Raw genomic sequence first — 25,985 nt, 5'->3', positions numbered from 1 at the left:
ACTGCATTGCAGACAAAACCTTAAAACCATCTCAAATCTCCAATGTGAAGACATTAGGTACCTCCTGTAAATAAATAAGAAGGCCCTGGTCTGTGCCGATCAGTGTTGGGCAAAGTTACTTTAGAAAGTAACTTCTTACATTACAATGTTACTGTCAATTAAAAGTAATTTGTTAACGTTACTGCGTTACCAAAGAATAAAAGTAACTTGTTAGAGAGTATGAAAAGCTATTTGCGATGCCTCAAGCATGCTGGAGCCAATAGACCACAGGACACACACCTACCTCTAAATTACCGAGAAGTCCCGACACTGAATGACATCTTTCTAAAAATCATAATTTGTAAACCTGCAGGTTAAAGGTTTAAGACTAGGACGCAGTTGGGATTTTCTTTTCCTTATCCAGATGCCTTTTATGCCATGTTTTGAATTGAATTGGATAAATTCTTAAAGTAACAGATTACTATATATAAATGTAAACCATTACATTACTTGTTTAAAAACATAACTAAGTTATAGATTACTTGAATCGTGGAACTAATGCGTTATGTTTCTCGTTACAACAAATAAGTAATCTGAGTATTGTTACTTTGCATTACCCCAAAACACTGGTGACGATTCACAGGGAATATTAGATCTCTGTGGCAGTTTACAAGGGCCACTGTGACATCTTTAAGAGCAAATATCTCACAACTTACAACTATAGATCATACCTCTTTGAGAAAAGCTGAGTCTTCTCCCAAGTATTTGGAAACCACGTAGAGGCAGAAAAGGTGGCGATCAATGCCCTTTCCTGTCATTGCAAGGCGGTACATGTTTTGGTGCTTCTCTGCTGCTGCTTTGAGCAAGCTGAGGCGCTCTTCTCTCTGAATGGACAGAAAAGAGACAAAAATAAAAACATGTCAAACACTGAAGAGCATGATACTGGTTGCATGATTAACAATACTGAGTCAAACAGTATCTGGGGGTGAGATGTTGCTTCTGTCCTGTACCTACCGTCTCATCTCTGATCATGGAACGGACAAAGGTGCAGGTTTCCATTGTGCAGGAGCGCACAGTTTCTGTACGGCCTTCACGGAACAAACGTGTCATGGAGGCTTCGTATGTCAGGCAGAACTTCCCTTTGTCCTGTAAAGAGAATTTAGAGTGGTATTAAAAGTGACACCTCACGAGAGTGTTTTGTAATTATCAAGCTACAAAGGAAATAATCTAATCACTCACAAATTCAGTACACTTTAAAAAAGGTTTACATTTACAATTACAAGGGATTGACTTCATGAAAGAAGCACAATGAAACTGCAGTTCCTCAGCTGAAACTAGATAAAGGAATACTCTGATGTCAAACACCCGGTCGCAGAAAAATGTTTAATTTCTGCTATTTCATATGTTTTTGCTGTGTTCGATTCTATCAAATAAAAACGCAAAATACAAAAATACAGCATGAAATTACACTTTCCGATTAAATCTTTAATTGACAGTGTTTAATAGACTTGTGGTATATTGTTCAGTCAAGTTGTGACTGCCCTCTGCTGGGATTTAAGCGCAGTGTGGACTCCATCAGTGTCTGCTCTGCATGAAGCTTCAGAATTAAGTTAAGAGTTGAGTTTAATCCTCATTAGTAATAACATGAAAAACTAACCTAATGACCTAATGAAAACAGTCTACTGCAATATAATGTGCTTTAATTTCCAAATCTCAAACAAACTAGCAGGCATACGTTATTACAGCTTGCAACCCTTGCAAAACTACAGAATAATATATTTCAGTGGTTCCAATATCTCAATGTTAGTGTGTTTATCGACATAAAATTATAAGTAAAACATGTAAAGGTCACTTGTTGAGCATTATCTAAAACGTGTTCTGAGAGACTGTTGAGATGAATCAAAGTCCTTATGCACGAACCCTGTAATGGGCCAGCTGTAAGGCGATCTGGATGAAGGCATCAGGACTGGTGCGGCACTTCTTAATCAGACCCTTTCCAAAGTTAGTGAAGGGGAAAATGTGACAGTCCACATCATCTGCCAGATTCCTGGCTAATGTCAGACAGCTCTGGATGGTCTCCTGGCACTAGAGGGAGGAAAGGAGAGGTGAATTAGATAAAAACAGATGTAGTATCAATGACAACTCATTTTAACTCCACTCTTTACACTACCCAGAAGAATTTTCTTCTACATCTTAAAATATATGCGATAAAATAACAACACTGCTGCACATAGTTCAAGCTACCAGCAGAGGGAAGCCAAGACAATACCAAGCAATATAAAGAAAAGATCTCAGGTTGAGTCCTGCAGAATGAGACATGTTCTGCTAACGTTACCTCAGCAGGGAGGTCCCACTGCAGCCTCTGAGGACCAGGCATGTTTGGGTGGGGCGCCCCATGGCAGTGACCGTCCTCAGTGTATCCCAGTTTAATGGGGTCCATGGAGAGCACATGCTAAAAAACAAAAAAGAATTGATTGTGATGGACAAGATGATTTTGACATTATTTTTTTTATTCATGTTCCCTAAGGGGAAAAGAAACTAGTGGAATTTCACAGACACCGACAAAGAATTTGAAAACATGAGACAGAGACAGCAAAAAGATTTGTCAGAAAAAAATTATTTCTTGAATCATTGGCTCGTTAGAATTATTAATTGGTCATAAAACAAATGTGAAAAGAGGTGACATCATAATAGACTACTATCCTGTTCTTTTGTAAAAACACAAAAGATTCACCCCAAGTACTATTCCTCCTGTTGCCTACTAAAAATGTGCTTGCGTGAACTACTTGAGAGTGCGACACACATGAACATGCGTGTGCACAGAATCTGGATGGCGCCACTTCAGCCTCATATTGAGCCAGGAAAAAAAACTAATTAAGCTCCTAGGAATTTTTTTTTATAGGAAGCCATAAGAGGGAACCTGACTTTATGATAATGCCAAAAGAGAGGTCATTTCATTTAAAATAATTATGTGACAATGTGATAATTAGAAGCTGGCCTAAACTGAACTCACATACCTCCCACAGATGACCAACGATTGGAGCATCTGCCCAGGAATGCTCTGCATTCAGACCCATGGTGCCGTTCTTGAACACTATCAGGTTAAAAGATTTGTCGAACCACCTAAATAAAAACAAATAATTAACAGTTTAATTATAAATGAACAAACATATCACACACACTCTTTGGTAATCAGAAACAAAATAAATCCAGTTTATATGTCCCACCTGTCATAGCACTTTCCATGGAGCAGGGACTTGGCGTAACTGTCCAGAGACTTGACAGGATTGTCTGCCTCGTAGCGCTGCTCGGTGTCGTCAAGGGTTACAAAGAAGGCTGCCTTCTCAATGGCGTCCAGAGATTGCTTGTTTTTACCACGGCCGAAGTAGGCTTCACGAGCCTTTGCCCATGGGGTCCTGTAGCATGGTAAAGAATAGGTAACAGTATGTAATTTTTTTTTCTTCATTTAAGAAGGCACACTTGAGTCAGTGTGCTACAAATATCAAGCCGATTCATAGTTCATATTATTCTATCATAATACACACTCAGTAAACACTGCAGAACTTATTTTCCAGAATGTTAAGTATAACACTGAATTAACCTGAAAGATAATCTATCTATCCATCTATGCACTGTTATTCTATGTGGTGTAAAATGTGCGGTCTCCTCCATCCTGTCCACAGCTCACTTTGTAATGCCACCTACCTCTCTCCTGCAGTAAGTGCAGCCAGTTGCTCCTCTCCTGGCAAAGGCTCTGACTTGTCTGACAAGATCCTCTCCATCTGCTGCTCAATCTCCCGTGGCAACAGCAGGCGGCCGTCATAAAACATCCACACCTTGTAGAAACGGCCCTTGTGGAACACAGCTATGTGTTTGCTCTCGTTTGTGTGCTGAAGAGTGTCTGGGAGAGAGGGACCAATTGTAAGGAGGGAGGAAAAGAGAAAACAAACAAAGCAAGTTGTGTTGTTGAGGGTGTCCAGTAGAGTAGATTTATGTGTTATGTATATGTATCTGGTATATGTATTATGTATCTGGTATATGTATCTTGCTTCAAGTTACACTGTAAGATTGTAACTTATGAAAATGTTATTGCTGTCAAGACTATTGTGAAATAAATACATAAGAAAGACAGCAGTACACATGGACTATGAATGTTGCAGCATTTCATTTAATTAAAGTGGCAGAGAACAGTACCTGGTCCAAGTAGATGAAATGGTGCAATATCCAAAATACCAGGTTTGTGTTGTGAGAAAAAAAATGATATTTTAGGGTTTAGTCTGAAGTTTTGATCATTTGAAGGACACAGACTCACTTATTATGTGATGTGGGGGAGGGGGACTATCCAGTTCAAAAACTAAAGCAGCTTGGGATGGGAAGTGCAGGAAGTAAGATGAATGAAAATGAAAAGTAATTTAGGAACAGGGCAGTGGTTTGGATACAATGGACTGAGGAGGCAATGTTTGTTTGAACAGCAGCACTGTGCACAACCAAGAGAAACAATTTGAAAAGCATTGTCTGTATTTTGGATACAAATGTATGACACTGTTTTTTTTAGGCTTACAATGTTCAAACAGACATTGCACTTGTTACAGGAAAGACAAGGGGGAGGAGATACTTACACTAGGAACAACCCCAAGAACAACAACCACCACCTGAGATCCAGGTAGTACTGAGCCTACTGTGCTTCCTCTACTACATGTATACACCTCCAGCAATATGAAAAACTGCCACTTTTCCGATGATGTTCCATGTATGCATTACAACAGTGATTCCAAACTATTGCAACATGATTTTTTCTAACACATGTCACAGCAGATTAATTATATTAAACGCTATACCCCTATAACACAATTAAAATATAGAATTCAAAAGGGCTAATGTGAAAAATCTATATCTTTTCTCCTGCCTCCTTGCCCTCTACTGCGACAAAGTTAAAAACAGTCAGTCAGGGCCAAGGGGCTTTAAATCTCAGAAATGAACACACTGTGCTGTATATTTACACAACATCATAGCTTCAGGACTTAGTCCTGAAGTAATCAGCTTTGGCCCTTCATCTTATACAGGTCCTTAACTTATAGGATATAATCAGATAGAAATCCTTTGCGTAATGAGAGTTTGCATGTTACATCTGTTGTACATGGTTCTCCTTCACCTGCTTCCTGCCCTCTCAGAGTCGACTGTTTAAAAGCATCCCCCATGCATAGCGATGGTTATTGTATGTCACTATCCAACTCCAGGTTACAGGTCTTACCTTAAACCACTGCTGTGTCGCCTTTTCAAACTCAAACTCAAAATTTCAGGCACATGCAAATTAGTCTTGACATGTGCACAGACCTGCACATGTGCAAAAATGTATTCACTCAGTTTATATTATTATTTCAATTACAAAACAGAAGGAAAAAATGTACCAAGGAGAAGTACAATAGGAGTGGTGTGAGGAGGAAGCACTGCTCAAGACTCTACCTGTGTCTACACCTGGGACACGACTGGTGTTGAACATACGTTCGTATTGGGCTGAGCACATGGGAATAGTGTGTAGGAGCATGAGCTGAAAAGCAAAAGGGGAGAGTCAAACACAAAGATGACAAACTAATTCACTAAAATCACAAGAGTGTGGCAGCAGGCACACATGTACTGGGACAGGAGCATGGATGGAGTGGAGAGGGAGCAATGAGAACTGGTTTGATAAGCAGTCTTAAGGAGCAAGAGAGACCTCAGAAGGCTGCCAGGAAAGGAGACATGAGCAGGGTCCAGAAACCAGTGGCCTCCCAGCTCAAAGCCACCAGCAAAACCCTGATGTAACAATGTGAATTTCAGGATCTTTAGATTTGACAAATCATTTGAATATTTAGATTTATGAAAGCCAATGAAAGGTAGATTTTTTTTCAGGGGTGTGCTGATGAGAATGAGACTTAGAGTCAAGAGTTTCCAATGGCTGTTGCCATACAAGTGGCTAGGGGCACAAGGTATAGGGGGTAAGAGGGCATAGCGGAGATGTGCCCTCCTCTTACCTGTCTCCAAACCAGGGACGCGGGTGGTGTTAAACATCCGCTCCCACTGAGCCGAACACAGAGGAACCTTGTTCGCCAGCAAGTATAGCTAACGCAGCGTCCGACACAGCAAAGGGACAAAACAGTAACAAAGACAACTGGAATGTAAGTGTGTAACAGAGCAAGCTCATGCATCAGACGTCTAAATGTATATAGTCGGAGATCAGTCGGTGTGTTTATACATGTTAATAGATAATGTGCCAGTATTGTGCAAAGTTTTAATGTAACAAGAATTGCACTTAGGCATCATGCAGACTAGTAAAGGACAAGGAAAATAGCTGCAGGAAATCATCAGCATTGATTTTTCGCCAAGCTTCACACAGGACATGCTTGTGAGCTTGTGATCACAGCTTTACTTTGATCAAAACAAGCAAGAAGCACAGTACATGGCTCAATCTAAAGTCAGAGTCAAACATTGTGAGCTCTGAGCAACATCAATTGTCTGCTTCATCACAGGTGAGATTGTGCATGACAAAGTTTGAACAAGAACAGGTTGTGAAAGATAAGCAGCAGTTAATGTATACTTTAAGGCAAACACACTGTGATAATAACAATCAATAAATTCTAAATTAGTTAAACATTTACATAAGATTGATATAATCAAACATGCACTGATCCATTTTGTTTCACTGCTTGAACAAAGTTCAAACCTTGGTTCAACAAAAGCATTTCAATAGTGAAGAAAAAAAGCACCATTATACTCACTGGTTTGATCTGGGCTCTGTCCAGTTTTCTCCTGTAGAGCATGATAGCATGGATGGCATTACCTGCCCTGGCAGCTTGGATGGAGGTTGGGAACACATATAGGAAATCCTGGAGAAATAGAGATTAATATTAATAAATCTTAAATCACATATTATCACCAAAAAAACAACAACATAAGAAATGAGTGTGAACACAATGTTACTGAGTGATCCATCCATAGAGCTTTTGTACTTATTTTAGTCAAGAACTGTATATGTATACACTACAGTACTATTCCACTGTCTTTGATGACTGTTTTACTGTGATATGACATGCAGGTTTCACACACTGCAAAATTAACATTTTGATATTTCTGGTTGCTTGATAAGCAAAGGCCCATGATACCCTGCTCCGGCAACAATCCAATTCACTGTCTCAACAATTCAAACAGAAACCTGTAGAGGGAGCTGTGGGCTACCTTCTTACTTTCCCTGCTTAGGTCACTGGGTTCATGATCACAAATGAGACACAGATTTGGAGTGAACTGTCCACACAGTAAAGACATACTGTAATTCATAGATTATAGCTTTGTCAGCCAAGATGCTGAAAACGCCAAAACAGTCAGACTTTGGTTGTATACTGTCCCTGAGATGGTCCCACAGATTTAGAGTGTAGGCTATATATTTACATGACAGTTATGCTACCAAGTGAGTATACTTGGGAAAACATTTAATTGTGCTGCGAGATACCCATCACACAGGCCCCCCATAAAAATATTAATGTCAGGGGCTTTTTCAACAAATTCTCTATCACCAAATTAATGCAAGATTATGTATTTCATCACCCCAGATATACCAGTCTTTAGCAAGTTAAGCTGTACTTCCAAGATACAGATACAATCATTTTCAATATCAACTCATACAATGTGAAGCTCAGTTTGAGATATGTTTGGTACAGCTGGCATGTGACTTTAAACTGTACAGGGATAAGCTTAATTCTTCATTATGAAACAAAGGTTTGCACCATTGTCTACAAACAGACAATCAGGTAGGGATGTCTTACCATGGCATAATAGTTGCTGTTGACCATGATGGGCCCACGGCCTCTGAGGTATATATACTCCTCCCACCAGTCACTGACCTGTGCAGCACAAAGACAAGGAGGAAAACAGGGAAGCACAGGGTGACTTTATGGGGAGACCGGGATGGCAGTAACACTTTATGTCTCAGCTACTATAACTTGCAGAGTGTTCATGGTAGGGCTCTCAAATTTTGACACAGAGTACCCTCATTTGTCTACTACAAATAGCAGTGCCTAAAACTTCTTAAACTATATCACAAAATTCACTATTTGATGTCAAATGCAAGGAGTGCCACTGTTACAACCTACGCCACTACCAGGGTAGAACCTAGGGTAAATTGTAACAGTGAGATTGAAAACTAATAACTGAGACCACACCACAAAATAAGCATCTATGCAAGTTTATTGTGCATGTTCCAATACTAAAGCATCTTCCTATGGTTCAGTATGAACAAAAATAACTCATCACTGACACTGACGGCTAAATGAAGAACAGTGACAGTGGTGTGGGTCCTAACATTAGGAGAGCCGTCTAAAAGAACATATTCTGATAATACCAATGAATGGTGTACATGTATGAATGGAGACCTTCAGCAGGAGGTCAGAAGCAGCTCATAATCCGTGTAAAATTCCAGGAAAGATGGTTGACACTTAATAAAACAACAAAGATAAAAGGTGTTACAACCATCCCCACCCCTGACAGTTATTGTTTGACTAGCTGTACCAGCATGGTGGTTTAAAATAAACACTGATGAAATGATTCACATTTTACCTAAGAACCTGCTCTTTCGTCTTCTACAAGTTACCTAATTCAAACATCAACAGTATCGATACTAAAAAATTCACAAAATTTAGAATTGGACCAAAAGAATAGTTTCTTGTCTTAAAAAAAATGTTTTTTGGGTGTAAAACCTACACACTTCTTCATACAGCCATGCAAATTCGCATGCAATGTCAGGAAGTGAATGGGTACACATGATATTGATCACATAACTCTAATGTTATCCCGTGTTGGTGAAAGTGATGCTGTTACAACCTTCCCCAGTCGCCCCTATACACACATAATTAGACAGTGTAATTAAAGAATGGGGAAGATGAAAGGGGAGAGGAATTTCTTTTTGACTTACATAGTTGGAGGTCCACCATGACTTGAGTTTGAGGTACCACTGCAACCTGGGCCCCAGGTTTTTCTCAAAGTCCTTAGCCAAGCCCTTCATCCGCTCAAAGTGCTCATCGTCCATCAGTGGGCGCACTGATTCCAGGTACTATAACAAGGGGAGAAGCAAAGTCACAAAGAGTAAAGCCAAAGGCAACAAGGAGATACCAGATAGGCCAGAAAAACTAGCCATCTCTTCGTTCTCCCCCTGACAGATAAGCAGGTAGGGGTTTGTTTAGTGGTCCTGCCTGAGGGAATATAGTCTAAGGAACCAGAAAAAAGAGAAGTAAATTTACACAAATCAAGACCTTCACTGATTTGTTTGTTATTCTTTCTTGAGTGTTACAGAAACCACAGAGATGTGAGAGATGTTGGCGTAGATATTAAAGCATGTACTTTTTCACAAAGGGGCAAGAGATAAGCATTTACATGCAATTCGACCATAAATTACATGGTCCGCACAAACAAGTCTTATCAACAACTCAAAGCACTTTACAACATTTGCCAAAAGCACCTGTTCATTGATGGAGCAGCCAGCAGGAGCAATTTAGGGTATTAAATGGCTTTTTAATCTCAACTGTTTATTAGAATACAATTTAAGAATGAGTGTAAACTTTGTTTAAAGCAGAAGTAAGCGGAATGTTTGGGTTAATATAAGTCTTAAATAATTATATCTTCCGACGGCAATCACTTATATAGAGTGTTTGGTCTGAAAAACGGGTCTGTCAGTCACTCTGTTCTGCTGTAAGCCGAGGAGAAAACTTTCCTTGTATCCTACAACCTTTATCCAATGAGGAGAGAGAACGGCATAAAGGGGCGGTCCTCTGTGTGTGTGCAGCCAAGGGATGCACGTGAATGTGGTGACGTAGGGACGAGGACCAATAGATCCATGACGAGGGCGGGGACTGCTAACTCCCTCGGCTGACAAGAAGTTAGCCAAAACGATCGGATCGCTTACTTCTGCTTTAATAGCTAGGACAATTATGAACGATGAAATGTGCACAAAGCCCTGGTGCAGACAAAAAATGACACAACAGGAAGAAATTACCCGTCTGCAGGTGTCCTTGACAGAGGGAACAGGTAACCGAGGCAGGGAGTTCTGGAAACTGTAGAGCATTGGCTTCCTGCCAGAGAACACCTTCACTAATAACTGGACAAGAAGAACAGATAAGGGGGAGGAGAGAGGACAAAAGGAGTTTAGAGTAGGCACGTGTTTCACTTGGAAGCCCGTGAGGTATGAGCCCAAGGTCAAACATGTTCAAGTAGCACTTTTGGTATTGTATACACTTAACATAAGAATTACATTGTACCTGGGTATTATCAGGACATAATAAGGGAAACTAATGTCCTTCTGCAATTTATGGTGGGTGTCATATCAAATTCATTTAACAATTGAGACAAATGCATACATGTAAAATAATGTACTGGATCTTAGTCAAATGTAGAATAAAGTGTGTGGCTGAGTGTTACAATTTTTCTTACTATGTCTTCCATATGCAAGACAAAACTCTGCATTATTTACTCATTCAATAAACACCACTGTGACATCCCAGTATGTCGCTGATATAAAGTCACTTGAACAGAGGAGCACATTCATTAGCTCACCATCCACAAACGAGTAGACCAGGACAAGGATCCATGGCGTGCATACATCCAGCCATGCCATGACAACAGGGACTTAAGGACATTCCTCATTATCATGATTATGGTGACCCACAGACCCGTGCCCACTAGAACTCCGCCGACTATCCTCTGGCTGTCTGTGGACATATATCGGCTGTGGACGGAGAAGGGGAAACAAAGAGGGTCAGACTAGCAGGAAGATATAAATAAAACACATGTGAGATTATTCTTTCCTGCTTAAGAACCACACAATTATAATGAATCAGACTTAAAGTGGGTCTATCCCTAAAGAATGAGAAATTGTTGTAGTAAATACATTTAAAAGCAAACACAAACAGTTAGATGATACGATGTGACCAGTTGTGCAATCAAAGAGTATGCACAACACCACAACACCAGGTAATAAATGTCATTATAACAGCTGCCACACTTGGCTCAGTCCAAAGTCAACGACGACTAACTAAACTGTGACTGATAAACAATGCATACCATTTATCTGGACAGGATTAACACACACTGACACACAATGATTAATCAAATGTCAACACTCACATTCTTAGTTCATTACTAAGCAAATTAAGACATAGGATTAAATCTGTTATTTCTGGTCCTGAAACACTGTAAGAGCAAAAAAGTGTTCTACATAACGTGTCATTTTGGACATTTCTTAGAGTGAAAGATTTTACACCACTGTCATAAACAATGTCCTTCACTTAGAGGGAAAATACTCTGTATAGCTGATAAGAGAAGCATTAAAGCAGGATGTTGGCACAATATCAGTTCACGAGATCAACTTTGTTTGCAAACATTAAGATGAGGTGTGGTGGACAGAGCAAAGATCAAAATGTGATTTTGGACCGTGATCAATAGGAGTAATGATGAAATCAACAATTACTTTACAGCTGGCAACTTTGGCTGAAACTGCTACTACTGATGGGGGCTCTAGAGAAACAAGCCTGCAGGTGCTCTCGTAAATACCTGAGGCGTGTGCTTAATTGCATAGATGGTGAAAAACTTTCCACTGACATTTTGTTGGATCTACTATCACAGTCCGTTCATCCATGTCATTTATGTTGCCTAAACTAAACTCCTGCTACAGAACAGTGTTTCAATGTTCAGTGTTGTTTTATGAGACCAGTAATGGAATAAGACCCAAAACAAATGCTATATCATGTTGGGGCAACACATCACAATAGCAGTGGGCTTACCTGATAGGTATGTGTTGGCCTAGCTTGGCAATCAAACCCAGAGAGGGATCCAGTTGATTATATTTATGGTAGGACATGTAGGACACAACCACTACCATGAACCCACCCGGGCTGCCTGGGTACACACCAGTCATTACCCCATTCTGTTAACAGAGTGAACCAAAAGGAGGGTTACAAATGTCATCAAGGTCACAGAGAGCAAAGAAAATATTAGCTTTTATTTCATAAAATCACTGATTTAATAACATGTATTATCACAGCAATGTTTTGCCGAGACACATCAGCTATCATTAATAACCAGCACCCAAACAATAGATAGAAGATGAATGAGTGAAAATGCTGGAAGGTCTTTGGATTTGAATGACTCAGTATGATCATGTGTAAAGAGACAACTAGGCAAAAGGTTAGGACACAAAGAACAGACAGGAAGGTTACCGTCACTGCTGGGTGTTTGTGTGCGAGTGGGTGACCTTCTAGTCTGAGTGAATTAATGTAACCCAACAAAAACACTTACAGCAGGACAGCAATCAGTAAATAAAAACCGAGTATTACATTGGGCATGACGTCTATTGAGAATGAGAACCCAAATTACCAGTAACTTACAGTAACTCAAAGTTGAAGGGAAAAAAAGGACTGTATATACTGTACAGATACCCTTTGGACTTTGTTTTTTCATGTGTCAGACACCTCTCACCTTGAAGCGAATGAACCTTTTCTTCCAAGAGTGGAGGCCAGAGAGGTAGATCTGGCGTAGAGCCTCGTGGCACAGTTGGAGGTCGATGCCATCGGGGGTGACGGTGAACTGAAAGGCCACCGCCTGGTGAGCTTCTGCCATGGTGGCTACTACTGCACAGGGTCACTGGGGGAAAGAGAGACGATTAGTTAGTAAAAAATGGAAGATTCAAGAGTTAATATCAAAGACAACGGTGTGGGTCAAAAAATGTCATTTACCTGTAGTAGGCTACATTCATTACAGAGTTACAATAACACAAGAATGATCATGTCACAACAAAAAAGAATGTACAGTAAACACATCCTGATACTAGATAAAGTTGTAGGCTACATAATTCAGATAAGGACAACATCAGAGCAACCTCTCTTGCCCGGTCAGATTCACTTAGAAACAGTCTTTTTTGGGAAAATACTGGGAATGAAAGGAATATGTTCCATAAATCAGCTTGATGTGCATGTTTTGTACTCAGTCCCTATCCCAATTAGGCTGGTTCCTGCAAGCTGACACCAAAGGAGAGGGAGGTGACCGACTGTGTTGTACCCCTGGTACTCATCTATAAACAGGTTAGGCAGGTGTGGCATCTTACTGCAATGAGACTGACTATGCAAACAACACCTAGAGGCTCTTTATTATCTCACATTTGTACATCTTAAGTGTGCTATTACACGTTTAAACAATGTAATAACACTTTTAAATTCATTATTTTTAATCATCTATGAAATGCTTTTCTTTTGTACAGCGATCTGTGTCCCTCCTCATGTAGTGGAAGATTCTTGATACAAAGCCATCTCAATAGAGGGTGCTCAAAGGACAGCTTGATTTCAAGCTTGTATTTTGGGTATGTCAGTGAGGGCTTACCATGGCCAGCATGTCACAGCAGATACATGTCTTTCATTCAGTAAATATGCATTATATGGTTTTATATTGACTGGCGTTGCAAACAGGACTCAAGGGATGAAACAGTATAGATATTGGCTGTATAATGTGAGACATTTAAAATTGAATTAGGCCATTTATACCGATAAACTGCGCATTAATTATACTGTTCCGCTTTAGGTTGTAGAGAGAGGAATATTTTTAGGCTCATGATTTCACCACCAGGTGGATGATGACACTGGATGTGGCGTTGAGAGGCACTACCTCCTCCCAGGTGCTTTCAAATGCTCTTAGATATATAAACGCATATCAGCCTTACACGTAAAGTTACTGTCAAAAAAAAAGGGTGAAGTCTCGTGGCTCGCCGGGGTTACGTTAATATATGACAGCTCATGCTACGGCTCTGAGGTATCAAGTTTTCACGTCTGCAACAGCGTTTCTCTTGCAAAACCTCTGCTACGTTTCTAAAAGGCAATGGTTTCTCTGCAGGATCCTTTTTCCTTTCATCAACAGCACTCGGAAAACAGGACACGTCGTTTCTACCTTTTCAGTCCTCGGAAGAAGCAGAAGCAGTAGCAGCAGCATCCACAGATCAGTGTTTCAGCAGTCAGTCCCTTCCCCCAGCTACTTTCCAACATCACATGATCTACCCTGTGCTGCAGAAACTAGGGGAAAGGTCGCAGCGCTCCGCCGCTTAGATACCGGGCAAAACTGGCAACGTAGTAAGCTACTCACAAATCCTCCTATGCCAGAAACTATAACACACCTAGGTTTCACAACAAAGCCATGCAAAACACGGCTTTTTTTTTGTCACGGACATAGTATAATCGTTGTTTGCCCATTTCCTCCATTTCAAAGCAGATGCTAAACGCTGTCTAACGTTAATTAATAATCATGGCAGCCCCCCTCTGTTATGTGTCTGCAATGACTCAGACCGCCAACGCCACATCATTCAATCTCATGAGACTTAATCATTTCATTATAAACATCATGCACAACATCACTATCATTAAATACTCCCGGTATAAAGTGGGTTACATTTGTCTGCTTCTGCTACCATATCAAGTATCCCGCCCACGTGGTCTGTGTGAAATTATGTCAGTAGTGTGAACTCCCCCCACTGTTGTCAATAAACGAAATTCCCTTTATGGATCAAAAATGGCCAGTGTTTTCTGCCATGTTTGATAAAACTGCGTGTTATTTGTACTTCTATAATAGCTCCAACAAAACGACAACACCACAGACCAGCTTTTACTGACCTTCACTGGCAGGTGACACTTGCACATTATCTACCTTTATTACATTTCTCTTTTAGTTACTTACAACCACGGATCATAGGTCACTACCAAGTACATACATACTGTAGTGTATTGATATTTAATATAACAATTGCCTTGGTATTACCAGGTCCTTCAATGAATGACCTTTACTTGGACTTTTGCCTACATTCATGTTATGGACAAGAGAACCACCTAGATCATTCAACATGAACTCTTAATGCAAAGTCATGACTAAATGTTTCATGTACATATCCAAAGGAGGCCTCTTCAGCAAATATTTCCACAGGATACTTAAAAAAAAAAAGAATAGAATAGCTTTGAGTGCAATAGGCTGAGATTTAGGTCAAGTCACAGCTAGATATTTGCCTGTAAACTTGATTTCTGACTGCTACAGGCCGAATAAGCTCACAATCCTCCCAGGCAGCTGTGCCAAAAGCGAAGCTAAGAAAACCTCCTGGACGTCACGTAAACACACCACAGCTCTACGCACTGCGCCGACAAGGAAATGCAACACTCATAAACGTCAACTGCATCGAAATAACGACCGCTTTTTACAGGGCGCTGTTTAAGTTGTCGGCGTCTCTCTCTCTTTTCTTTTCTTTCTTTTTTCCCCCCCTGCAGCCATATTTGCACAGTTACTTCGAAAACAACACAGAAAGCATAAACACCGCCCTGACACGAAGTGAAAATGGAGATTTTTTTTTTTTAATACTCACCGACCCTTTATATCAGTCTAAAAGGGCTTCGTGTTTTTAATGAGGATGTGGCGCTGTTCAGCTGTCGGCGGAGACTGCTAAACACTCTGCATGAATGGGAGCACAGACTTGTATACACCGCCACACTGCCGGCCCCTTTTGATACGTCACACGTCTTTCCTTTGCTTTCAGTGACCTACAAAACAAATCATGCTAGAAACAGTGCCCCCTTTAGCTCCTATGCTAATAATGCAGTCGGAAAGTATGTCACATTTTTGTTATGGGGTTGCTGCCTTGTTGCTGTCTTGTTTAGTTAATTAAACTTGAACGTATCTCACAATACATTTCACGGGGAGCAACAGACTTTATGCCGAGCCCCACTACTTCCTGAACTGAAACAAGCTCCTTTACTTCCTGTCTTACAGTATTGGACAAACTGATTAATGTGTCTGAGGTCTGACTCTGACCTCAGTAGTCACAACAATGGTCAGACACACCTGGATTAATCAGTCTGTCCAATAATGTAAGACAGGAAGTAAAGGAGCTTGTTTAAGTTCAGGAAGTAGTGGGGCTCGGCATAAAGCCTGTCTGCGGAGCTCAGGCACAAATTTGGAGAAGGGCACACAATTGAATTGAAGGTCCCCAGGAGCACAGAGGGAGAAGGGCCTTGTATGATAACCATAGGTGACCATGATAAGACCCTGGTGAGGGTCACAACAGATTCAGAGTGGAGATGAAGAAACTTCTATGAGGAAGTTGTAATGGTGTCATAGTAATAGGGACCTGATGGCATGATGCAGTGAATAGCATCACAACATTTTTCAGGAACCGCTACACCACAGTGGTCCAGACTAACTTTTTTTTTTTTACTAGGAGCACAGTGGCCCCTAACTTAAAAATTCAGGAGCGAAAGCAGAAGCTTAAGGGGCACACACCGTAAATCGAATTGCAAAGCAAATATTTAATTTTCCTTTTCATTCACGATCTTCATACACACGTGCCTGCCACCTGTAATGACAGATGTCAGATTCTTTCAGTCGCCCCTTCCACATTTCACCTGTGTTAAAAATATTTTTAAAAACCCGGCAAATTTACTGGTTGCAAATGCGCAAGTAGATGAAAAATTTACTTTTAGGGGAAAAATGCCCCCATTTAGGGGCAGTCTGCTGAAATGTGCAGAGGATTTTCACAATATTATGAACACTTTAATAAATATAAACAAATCAGTGAATCAAACGCATCACAGCAGGTTTAAGTTCTGCAAACAATTTCTTTCAGTTCCCACTGTCAGATACAGGATGCTGATGCAACACCCGTATAATATTAAACCTTTTTAAAACACAGTTATCTTTGTCTAGTCTGGACTCTAATGTGCAGGTGAGGTGTCTGCTTGTCAAAAGAAGGAAAACCACAGATGTTACCAATCACTCTGTCCCTCTCTTCCAGTGAGCCAAGCCACATGTACATCAGGACTGCATTGGCTATGCAAGAAACAATGCTGATGATTTTAGGCAAATGTTGCAATTTCAGCTGAATGGGCTCTTTGCACAGCTCCACTACTTCCTGAACTTAATGCTGCTCCTTTGTTTCCTGTCTTACATTATTGGACACACTGATTAATTCAGGTGTGTCTGAGTAGTCACAATGGTCAGACACACCTGTATTAATCAGTTTGTCCAGTAATGTAAGACAGGAAATGAAGGAGCAGCATTAAGTTCAGGAAGTAGTGGAGCTGTGCAAAGAGCCCTTTGGTCTGCATTTCATTTTCACTGGCATAATTTTAAAATGGTAATGTGATTTTTGTTGGCAAGTCAACTTGGCATATTTTACTTTTATCAAAAATACTGCAGCTCCCACAATTTGGATATTGCACTTGGTCATTATGATTTTGATTTATCATTTGTTATCATTACCCTTTCTCCTATCCTGCTCTTTTATTTTCTGGCAGCAACATTCTTCGCTGACGGGGTTCTTCCTCCCTCTCTTTTACAAGGGCAGGCCACTTATACTCACAGATGACTCACCAGTGCAATTGCCAAAAATGACATAGCTAAACCACAGGTATCGCAAACTGGAACTCAAATTGTGTTCCTGCAGTGGTCAGCAAGAACTATGGTCCGCCCTGGCCTGCGCTTCACCTCTTTGTCTTTTTGATGTTTCTTTTTTGTCACGCCTTCAAGATTGGGGCAGTTGACACCATTTATGGAGTATAACGAGTCTGGTGACCTCAGCAATCTCTAAGACCTTCTTGCCCTGCAATCAAGACCAACAACAGGAAATACCTGTGTGACAGGGTCTCTGTGTCAGCTACCGGCTACCACTATTCAGTCATCTATGGACCTTTTTCACAGCAGAAATGGTGATGATGTTGACACGTCAAAGCAGGGAAACTACAGGTGTTTGTTAACATTAATATAGGAAGGAGTGAATTCCACTTGAGGAGAGCTTGCTTTATTTTAAGAACAAGCCCAAGGCCAGGTCCATGCACAGCACAGCCCAATGTCATGTCTTTCTACAGTTTATCCAACAGAGGGCGCAAGAGGACAATTTTGTTGTCAAGTCTGTATCATAGACTGTAAAAGGTCTGTATCCGTCCCATAACACTTTGCTTGGATGTGTTTACTTAAAAATTAAACCCTCATAAATACACCCCCCAAAAACAAACAAACATGCTAGCTAGAAAAAGTCAATATTAGCCGTCGCCGATGCTGCTAACTTCTAACTAACGTGGAGGTAGAGAGATTTGTTATCAGCTACCCAACCTCAGCTAAAATATCGGTGCAAAACATTGTTGACTATTTGTAGAGTAACCGTGTTATACACACAGCACACAGTATTGACTTAACTTACCGTCTTTTGGGTCGATTTGTCCACACACCAAACATTAAAGTCCGGGCTCTAGTGTCCGCGAGGAGGAGAGAGGAGGCGCGCCCCCCAACCGCTGCTGCGCCTGCTCGCGCGCGCGCGTGCGTGGTATCGTCATCGGTGACTGAGCTCGCTCTCCCTCTGTGCAGGGCTGCCAGACAGCTGCGACCAGCTCGCGGCATGTGGAGGTGGGCAGGGGGTGGTGGTGGTGGTGGGGGGGTGAGTGAGTCCGTTTGACCAGCATCGATTTCAGCGGAGGCAGCCAGTCGACAGTCGGGGACAAGCGTCGAGCAGCACAGTGACAGGCAGCAGCGGCTCCCCCGGACAGCAGCGAGGGGGGAGAATGAGAATAGTGGATTTTGTTTCTACTTGTCGGTACCGCGCAGCAACACGGGGGAAGTCGCTCCTAACGGTAAGCAGCGGTGACGGTTTGCTATCCAACTGTTAGTTAGCGTCGGTACTACACACAGCAGGCATGTTTTACTCTTCACTCTCTTTACTTTTATTAGCGCCGTGGACGCCAGTGCGTGGGTGGCCACACACGACTTGTCGATAGCCTGTCCTCGTCCTTTTTTTTTTCTTTCTGTAAAATGTTTTTACAACTTGCCTAAATTCTCAACAAACCAATAACGGAAACACTCACCGCTCGTAACGGTCGCCTGCTCGCGTGCAGCTGTGAGCAGTGAGCGTTCGGCTGTGCTCGACTAAATACACATGTGATTTGTAAAGAGATGAACATTTCAGGCTGGTTGGTTTTCTGAGAAAAGGCAGCATTTTTAGTGTAAGAGTTCATGGCTTGCCTAACAACCACTGTGTGGTAAGGTCAGTATGTGCACTTCTTGGGGAAATTTCTGATTTTGCATCACTCTTCGTGGGCTTTCCAGCACTTAGATGACTTGTAAACTTCTGGCTATATGGCTGCTGAGAAATGTATCTGTAGGGGATTTCTCGTAGTTTTTTCTGGGTAGCTATTTACGCCATCATACAAAATATTATGTCCGCTATTTGTTTGTTATTTCTGCATATGAAACCACTTCAGTCTCAGTCTTGACAAATTCAAGTTCCGCATTTCCATCAATGCATAGGGGGTAACACCAAAAACAAAAAATCAGGAACTATAATTTTGAGCGAGGTTATGTATCAGGGGTTTACACGCGAGAAGAAGGTGTTGTTCTTGTCATTTGAGAAAGCATGATTTTACCATACAAACTCTACACAGACCACAGATGCTCCAGCATCCAGAAGTAGGCCACCACTGGCCTGTATGTCATGTCATGCCATGCCATGCGTGGTCCCCTTTGGTAGGTTAACTGGGCGTCTCACTGGTTTATCTGTGGAGTGGGGGAGGTTACAGACAGTCTGAGTCAAAGATCTCCAGCAGGATCTAGCTCTCATCCTCTGCCAGATGTCTGGCACTCATTGTTTTACTGTGGTGTGCCCCCCCGCCCCCCCTCATTGTGTTTTTGTTTTCAGTCTAATGTTGCAGATGTGCATGCTGCCAGTGGCAAGTCAATTACACCACAATGTAACATGCATTTAGACTTTTTTTGTCTAGTTTTAACCTTGCTCATATGGTGTCTGATATGCCTAGTCCATAATATGTCTCTTTTTGGCTTAGCTGTACATGCTCACAAGCCTATAGCATAGCTAGTCTGTTTCCTATTGCTAAGTCCCCAGTGTGTGAATGTCACACTTTACACTGCACTTGTGGTTTGAGGAGGAAGGCCCACATCGGAAAGGTGACAGCATTGTCCCTGTTTGAGCTCTGCGTTCATGCTGGTGTAAAATTGGTTTGATTACTGATTTCCGTTCAAACCACAACCATTGTTCAGACATCATAATGACTAATTTAAAGTTAAAGTGTAATGGAAAAAGTGTCGTCTGATCTGGGATCTGCCTCCCTCATGTGGATCAACATACCTATCCATCCTTCTAATATAGCCTATATGTCACTATAATTTTGTAAACAACAAGGAACACTCTTAACTTTGTGCTTCGTTGGGGAAGTTTGACATTTGAAAAGCTGAATCTAGCTGCAGAGTTTGAATCTACGTTAAAGTTCAGTTCACATTTCTCAAACAACTTTTATTTGACGAAAAGCTTCCTCTCTCTTCAATGCTTAAACTCTTAAACAATGATCTGACTGCCCTCTCCGGTGCCAACAGGATGTGAGCCACGCGTGAGGCATAGCATGTGAGCCCCTATTTTGTTTTCATGCCCGTGAATGGGCCTCAGTCAGCAGCATTAGCCATTTTTAGTCAATCAGAGCTGGTGATATAGTCTCTTTCATATTTCCTTTGTAAGTCACCACTGCCTCACTTTGAGTATGTTTTACCTTGACCACCTGGGGCGCTTCACAGTGTGTGACCCAAAGAAAAGCAGTCTACCTGAGTCTGAGGTGTCAAAAGAAAAGACAACAATATTTTTTTACTGGCTGAAAGCCTTGCATCCGAAATTCAAATAATACAGTTTAGTGAACAAAACACAACATGTTTTAACACATGTTAACAGACACAAAATCCTAATGTCTTACTCTGAGACCAAATTTAGTGCCCAGATCTGTACCCTTTGTCATAACTCTCTTCAATCAGCAGCGTTCATTGTATTCTGTTGTGATAATATTATTTCAGTGGAGAGGCATCAATAGCCCTTTTGTCTGCCTGAATGGTGGCTTTATAGTGGATGTCAAAGGCCAACAAGCACACCAGTGTCACAAAACACACCAGATAGTGAAGCTTTTTTGCCAGCCATAAAAAAAAAAAAAAGATGAAGCCTTTTGTTACTCAAGATATCTTAGAGCTTCAGACACACAGGCTGAGAGGTAAGAGAAACCCTGAACAGGCTCTGTCAGTTCATTAACGACTTAAGTGTAGTGACAACCACAGGGATACTCACATATCACGTATGTGCCACTTGGATTTCCTCATTCTGCAAAGCTGCAAGTCTGAGATCTTTGCAGACTAGTGAGAGCATGAAAACTCCAAGGTCAGAGCTAACCATTGGTGTTGATCCCAGGATAATATGTAGATCTTTACAATGACAACTGTTAGATGATACTTTTTTCTCACATTTCATTGATTAAATGATTACCGGTCCGGTAATCAAAAACAGATTAAAAGATGATAGAAAAATAACTATTATTTGAAGCCATACTTGTTACATCTTTGGGCCGAAGTATGAGGCAAGCTTCTGTCACAGACCCGCGAGACATTTGCATGAGCCAGTTTGTCTATAAATTATCCAAATCTATTCTCCACGCTCCGTCCTTGGTTAAATTGAGGTCACATCACTGTTGAGGTGGTAGACTGTCACTCAGGCTGAAATCTGCCATACCACAAAGGGAATGAATGATGGCTCCATGGGATAATAACCCAAATACTTGTTTGTCTAAACTGGGCTATCTTGGAATTTCCCTTCTATGATTGTCTCCAGTTTGTGTCTTTTTACATGCCACTTCAAATTTGTTTTTGCTCCAAATACTTAACCTCTTTCTGTTGTTGAATCATGGTGAAATTACACTCTCTTCCTCCAGTGTAAGACTCTCATGAACCCATAATCCTCTGTTTATGTGGTTGTTAACATGACATCAACATGAAAACTATGATAACCAAATCACCAGTGGCGTGTGTGCATCAGTGAACCTAGCACAATTTCTGCTTGGCTTTTGACACAAGACCAGCTAAGTTATAGCCCCTGCCCCCTGGTTGGACGTTTTTCATTGGGTTACATGCTCTGTATGTATTCACCTTCTTGAATTATTTAATCTCTTTGGCATTGTAAAAACTAGTGCTGCACAGTGCGCTGTAAAGAATGGATTGTAGTGGCGAGGGACTTTATATTGATGACTTGCGCACGTGCATCTTGTTACAGTCAAAGCAGATTCTTGTGCAAAATCTATAAAATCCATAATGTTTACAGAGTCTTAAGAACATAATTCTTGTTTACAGTGTTGTAGCACTAGTTACTCAAATTCTGGGTGAGAACTTTCCCCCGGTTCTGCCGTTTGCATTACGACTCCATCCTTTGCAAGGAAGAGGATCCATTTATGAGAATGTGGCTTTCTCAGCAGGGTCCTGTGGTTTTGTGTTTATGAATACTGTTCCCTTGACATTCCTGTCCTCCTCATACCACCCATTAAAAAAAAAAGTGCTGCCACTCTGGGAAACAAGGCCTCTCTGGCTGGGCTGCTACTCCTGCATCTAAAACTTTGTGTGGTCATTGTTATATTTAGACACCCCCTCCCCCCAGGTAACGGCAGCAAGGAAGCAGAGACGGTTCTCAGGCTGGGTCAGATGCAGGGTGAAGTGATAGAGTCCCCCATCCTCAGACTCCAGCTTGTTATTTCCTTTTATTACGATATGGAAACGGTTACATAATGTGGGATGGTGGTGAGTGCTCTGTAGGTGAATCTATGCTCTGTGGGCTTTAGCTTTAGAAAAACAAAGGCAGAGTGACAGTGGTAATATGGTGCGGAGCAGGACAGAAAAGCCCCTTGGGGACAACAATCTATTCTGAGCCTTGTGCTTTTCCCCAGTCCCTGAGCTTTGAATGTTTCCCCCCTGGGTCACACAGTCTCTGCGTTGCTGCTATTTTCTATGCATAAACACAAACACTACAGCTGCACAAAAGAAATGGAGGCAGACAGTAGAAAGAGGGCCTCAGACAGCGAGCAAGACAAGGACGCTCTTGTTGAGACTTTGCCGCTTGCTATCTAGACTTCAAACCGTTTAGATTTCTTTCTCATTGGTCTTAAGTCGATTCCCAAGTTAATGTGGTCTCAGCGGTCGCTTCAACCCAGTCAAGAGTATGATGCAGTTAGCATGCTGCATGCCATGCTTTATTGTGAGTCAATAATTCTTTAGAGAGGACCCACTGGGATTAGGGGTAAACAATGTCCATTGTCCGTGCACCATCACACCTGCAAAACACATGTTTGGTAGCATGGGGCTTTGACATTTGCATCCTTGTTATGTCTATCTTCTGACAGATGGTACTGACGTATCCTGGCTTCATATACGTCCACACACATCATTGTAATGTTTGGTACTATATTGAGTATCAAGCCTACATCTATCCAGTTTGGGCAGCAGTACTGAGTCTCTGAAGCATCTGGAGTCCATACCTTCCTTTTAAAGAAACAGCAGTGTTGAACATCTCCTACCAGCCTGCTTAGATTTCCTGTGGAATGACTTAGTGATTCCTGGTCTCTGAGGGACTTCCTTTTCATAACATACATTTTTATAAAGGCCAGATCAACGCAATGTTGAGAGGAACTGAACAAAAGATCTTAAGTTGTGGTGAGAGTGAACTTGATTGCCGTCTGTGGCAAATAAGACGTTTCTTATATTTTCACAGCTACTCATCCTGCTAAAAACAGAGAAACCTCTTTGTGACCCCAATCTCCCTCCATCCAGCTATCTCTGCTGCTTTTTCTCCCTTTCATTTTCGGCCTCTTTTAGACACATGCATGCTAACATGCGCACGCTGTGTGTCTGACACCCATTAAAAACTCGAACTCTGAAGCCATCTGGGACTCGAGACTTCTTCATGTGGAAATTGGAGCCATGTGGTCGCTTGTTAGTCTCCTTCCTTTTCTGAGCCGGAATGATGCTTGTTCTCCACAATCGCCAAGAGCCTACAGCAATGGATTAATGTAATGACAGGGATAATACTGTACGCTGCATTGCAGAACATTCTTTGAAGTTTATTGTCATAATTAACATTAATGACTCTAGAAATTACTGCAGTCATTATTATCCTGAAGTGAGAAGATAAACAAAACCACCACAGTTGCAAAGTAGTAAATTTAATGTGCGTTGCAATATCAGAAAGTATCACAGAAACATGAATGTCCTGGGATATAGGAATAATAGTGTAGGAATCATTTTTCAATTTTGTCTTGGCTCTGTGTTATCTTTTTGAAATGAAACAGAAAAATAAAAGTGAAAAATCCCTTCACAGACCCCAGGGGAAACACAATGTAGACACATTCAGGACAGATGATGGTTCATAATACGGACTCCAAGCAATAATAAACGACACGCATCATGTATGGCAGACTCAGCAGCACTGTATGGGAGTTCAATTTGTGAGGTTAACAAGATTGAATGCGTCCCTGGCCAAAGCTTGTCTTATCTCAGAGCCAGACCTTCCTTTGGCTGACCACGCAGCATTGACTAATCATCCAGTAGTAAAGAGAACTAAACATCCGTCATCTGTCTCATCATCATGTCATTAGCAGTTTCAGGGGTTAGGATTTCGAACTTTCAACTGCACAAAAGACGTTCAGAGAAAATTAAAATGTGATCATGATTTCAGTATTCGTAACCACAACTAGCTCAGATGAAACAAGTTTGAGGGCTCCAGCACGGTGACTTTCGAATTGAGCAATGTCCTGTCTTTCACTCTTCTTGAACACCCCACACCCTGATGTAGTTTCACTTCAGGGTGTTGGCTCAAGATGTCAAACAACTGACACACACACACACACACACACACACACACACACACACACACACACACACACACACACACACACACACACACACACACACACACACACACACCTGACCTAACCTGAACTGTCAACCCATAGTAGATCACAGCACTTTTGAGTTTCCAGGATCCCTCAGTAAAATGATTATTGCCAGATTCCTTCTAATCTTAGTTTTTCGTTCTGACTTGGTACTTGTATAATCCTCTGTCTTAAATCTGATTGCTACTCAGATTAAGATTGATTAGAAGCCAAAACAGAGATAATTGTGGATCAAGTTGAAATATATAAAAAGTGAACTAGTTGCATGTTATCATTCCAGTAGGCTTGATTAAAAAGTAAATAAACACACCAGAAAGAATGTTAAATTTGATTACCACAAATAATTAGAGTAGGCGACACAGTGCCAGTTTGAGTTTCATTTTTTTCTATTTTTCAACTTATGTGGCAACTCATACACACTTCAGGACCCATGCAGAGTCTGGTTTAACCTTTACTTCCTGAAACTGTAGTAAAATTACATTTCTGCCCATTGAAAGCCTGAATATATGATGACTTAAGAAATGACACTGTAGATCACGTGGGCCATATCCAGGATAGACGCAGTGAAGCAGTGCCCTCAGACATAAGTAGCGATTAATCAGCAAAGGGAATTTTTACTGCTGCTTCGCTGTTTAAGACCATACGATTAGCTTGATGTGATTCAGAATGCTCTGCAAGCTGTTTGTGGTTACAACAGTGCACTGAGAGCTTATATACGCGAGCTAGATTTAGAGTTCGATGTCATAACAGGAAATGATGTCAGCTAGAGACCCAGGCTTAGAGTCTTGTATCTTGTAAGCAACCAGATCATCAAAATATAGCCATACAGGAACGTGGGTTTTCATATGCAGTGTCATTAGCACTTCGTGGAGCCCACTGTGTGCTCACTGTCGAAACTATAACTCACCGCTCTCTCACCACTGCTTTATTTTGAGATATGTTAAAGATCTGTGTTCATTTCTGGGAAATTTGCAAGTGCCTGTTGTCATGTCTGTGAACTGAGCTCCCAGCTAACATTTTCTGCTTGAAATCCCTTCTCTCTCTTTGAATCTGTAAATTATTTAAACCCTAATTAATCTGTCTCCCTCACTTTTTCTCTTTTTCTTTCTCATACGCTCATCTCTACAACACAACTACCACTACACAACTGTATACTAGTCCCTATATGATTTTAACTGTATCTCTTTCTTGCTTCGTGACCTTCTCTGCTGCTCACTCACT

The 25,985-nt window shown here is 41.3% G+C and overlaps 2 protein-coding genes across 7 annotated transcripts in view; one reads left to right on the top strand and one right to left on the bottom strand.

Moving 5' to 3' along the window:
* cpt1ab (carnitine palmitoyltransferase 1Ab (liver)) overlaps positions 1-18,385 on the bottom strand; it is a 21,038-nt gene extending 2,653 nt beyond the window's left edge. The window contains exons 1-16 of one of the 6 annotated variants that reach the window (XM_085779673.1): positions 18,215-18,385; positions 12,475-12,639; positions 11,781-11,923; positions 10,555-10,726; positions 9,998-10,099; positions 8,921-9,058; positions 7,776-7,853; positions 6,735-6,842; positions 5,443-5,527; positions 3,685-3,880; positions 3,207-3,395; positions 2,997-3,102; positions 2,315-2,431; positions 1,900-2,064; positions 994-1,125; positions 711-863 (exon numbers count right to left, since the gene is read on the bottom strand). In XM_085779673.1, the coding sequence (XP_085635799.1) occupies positions 711-863; positions 994-1,125; positions 1,900-2,064; positions 2,315-2,431; positions 2,997-3,102; positions 3,207-3,395; positions 3,685-3,880; positions 5,443-5,527; positions 6,735-6,842; positions 7,776-7,853; positions 8,921-9,058; positions 9,998-10,099; positions 10,555-10,726; positions 11,781-11,923; positions 12,475-12,615 (2,025 nt within the window). In that variant the 5' untranslated portion in view covers positions 12,616-12,639; positions 18,215-18,385. Of the gene's footprint in view, positions 1-710; positions 864-993; positions 1,126-1,899; positions 2,065-2,314; positions 2,432-2,996; positions 3,103-3,206; positions 3,396-3,684; positions 3,881-5,442; positions 5,528-5,990; positions 6,079-6,734; positions 6,843-7,775; positions 7,854-8,920; positions 9,059-9,997; positions 10,100-10,554; positions 10,727-11,780; positions 11,924-12,474; positions 12,640-13,932; positions 15,473-18,214 lie in introns of those variants that run through there. The other 5 variants (XM_085779670.1, XM_085779669.1, XM_085779672.1 and 2 more) reach the window with 5 other exon arrangements.
* Positions 18,374-25,985, top strand: part of LOC146986074 (uncharacterized) — a 20,364-nt gene continuing 12,752 nt past the window's right edge. The window contains exon 1 of the mRNA XM_085779666.1: positions 18,374-18,641. The gene's annotated coding sequence lies outside the window, so the exon portion shown is untranslated. The remainder of the gene's footprint in view (positions 18,642-25,985) is intronic.

The sequence above is a fragment of the Trachurus japonicus genome, chromosome 6, assembly GCF_045865225.1.
Source record: "Trachurus japonicus isolate A0001 chromosome 6, Traja_1.0".
Lineage (NCBI taxonomy): Eukaryota > Metazoa > Chordata > Actinopteri > Carangiformes > Carangidae > Trachurus > Trachurus japonicus.
This window is presented reverse-complemented; position numbering and strand designations above follow the sequence as displayed.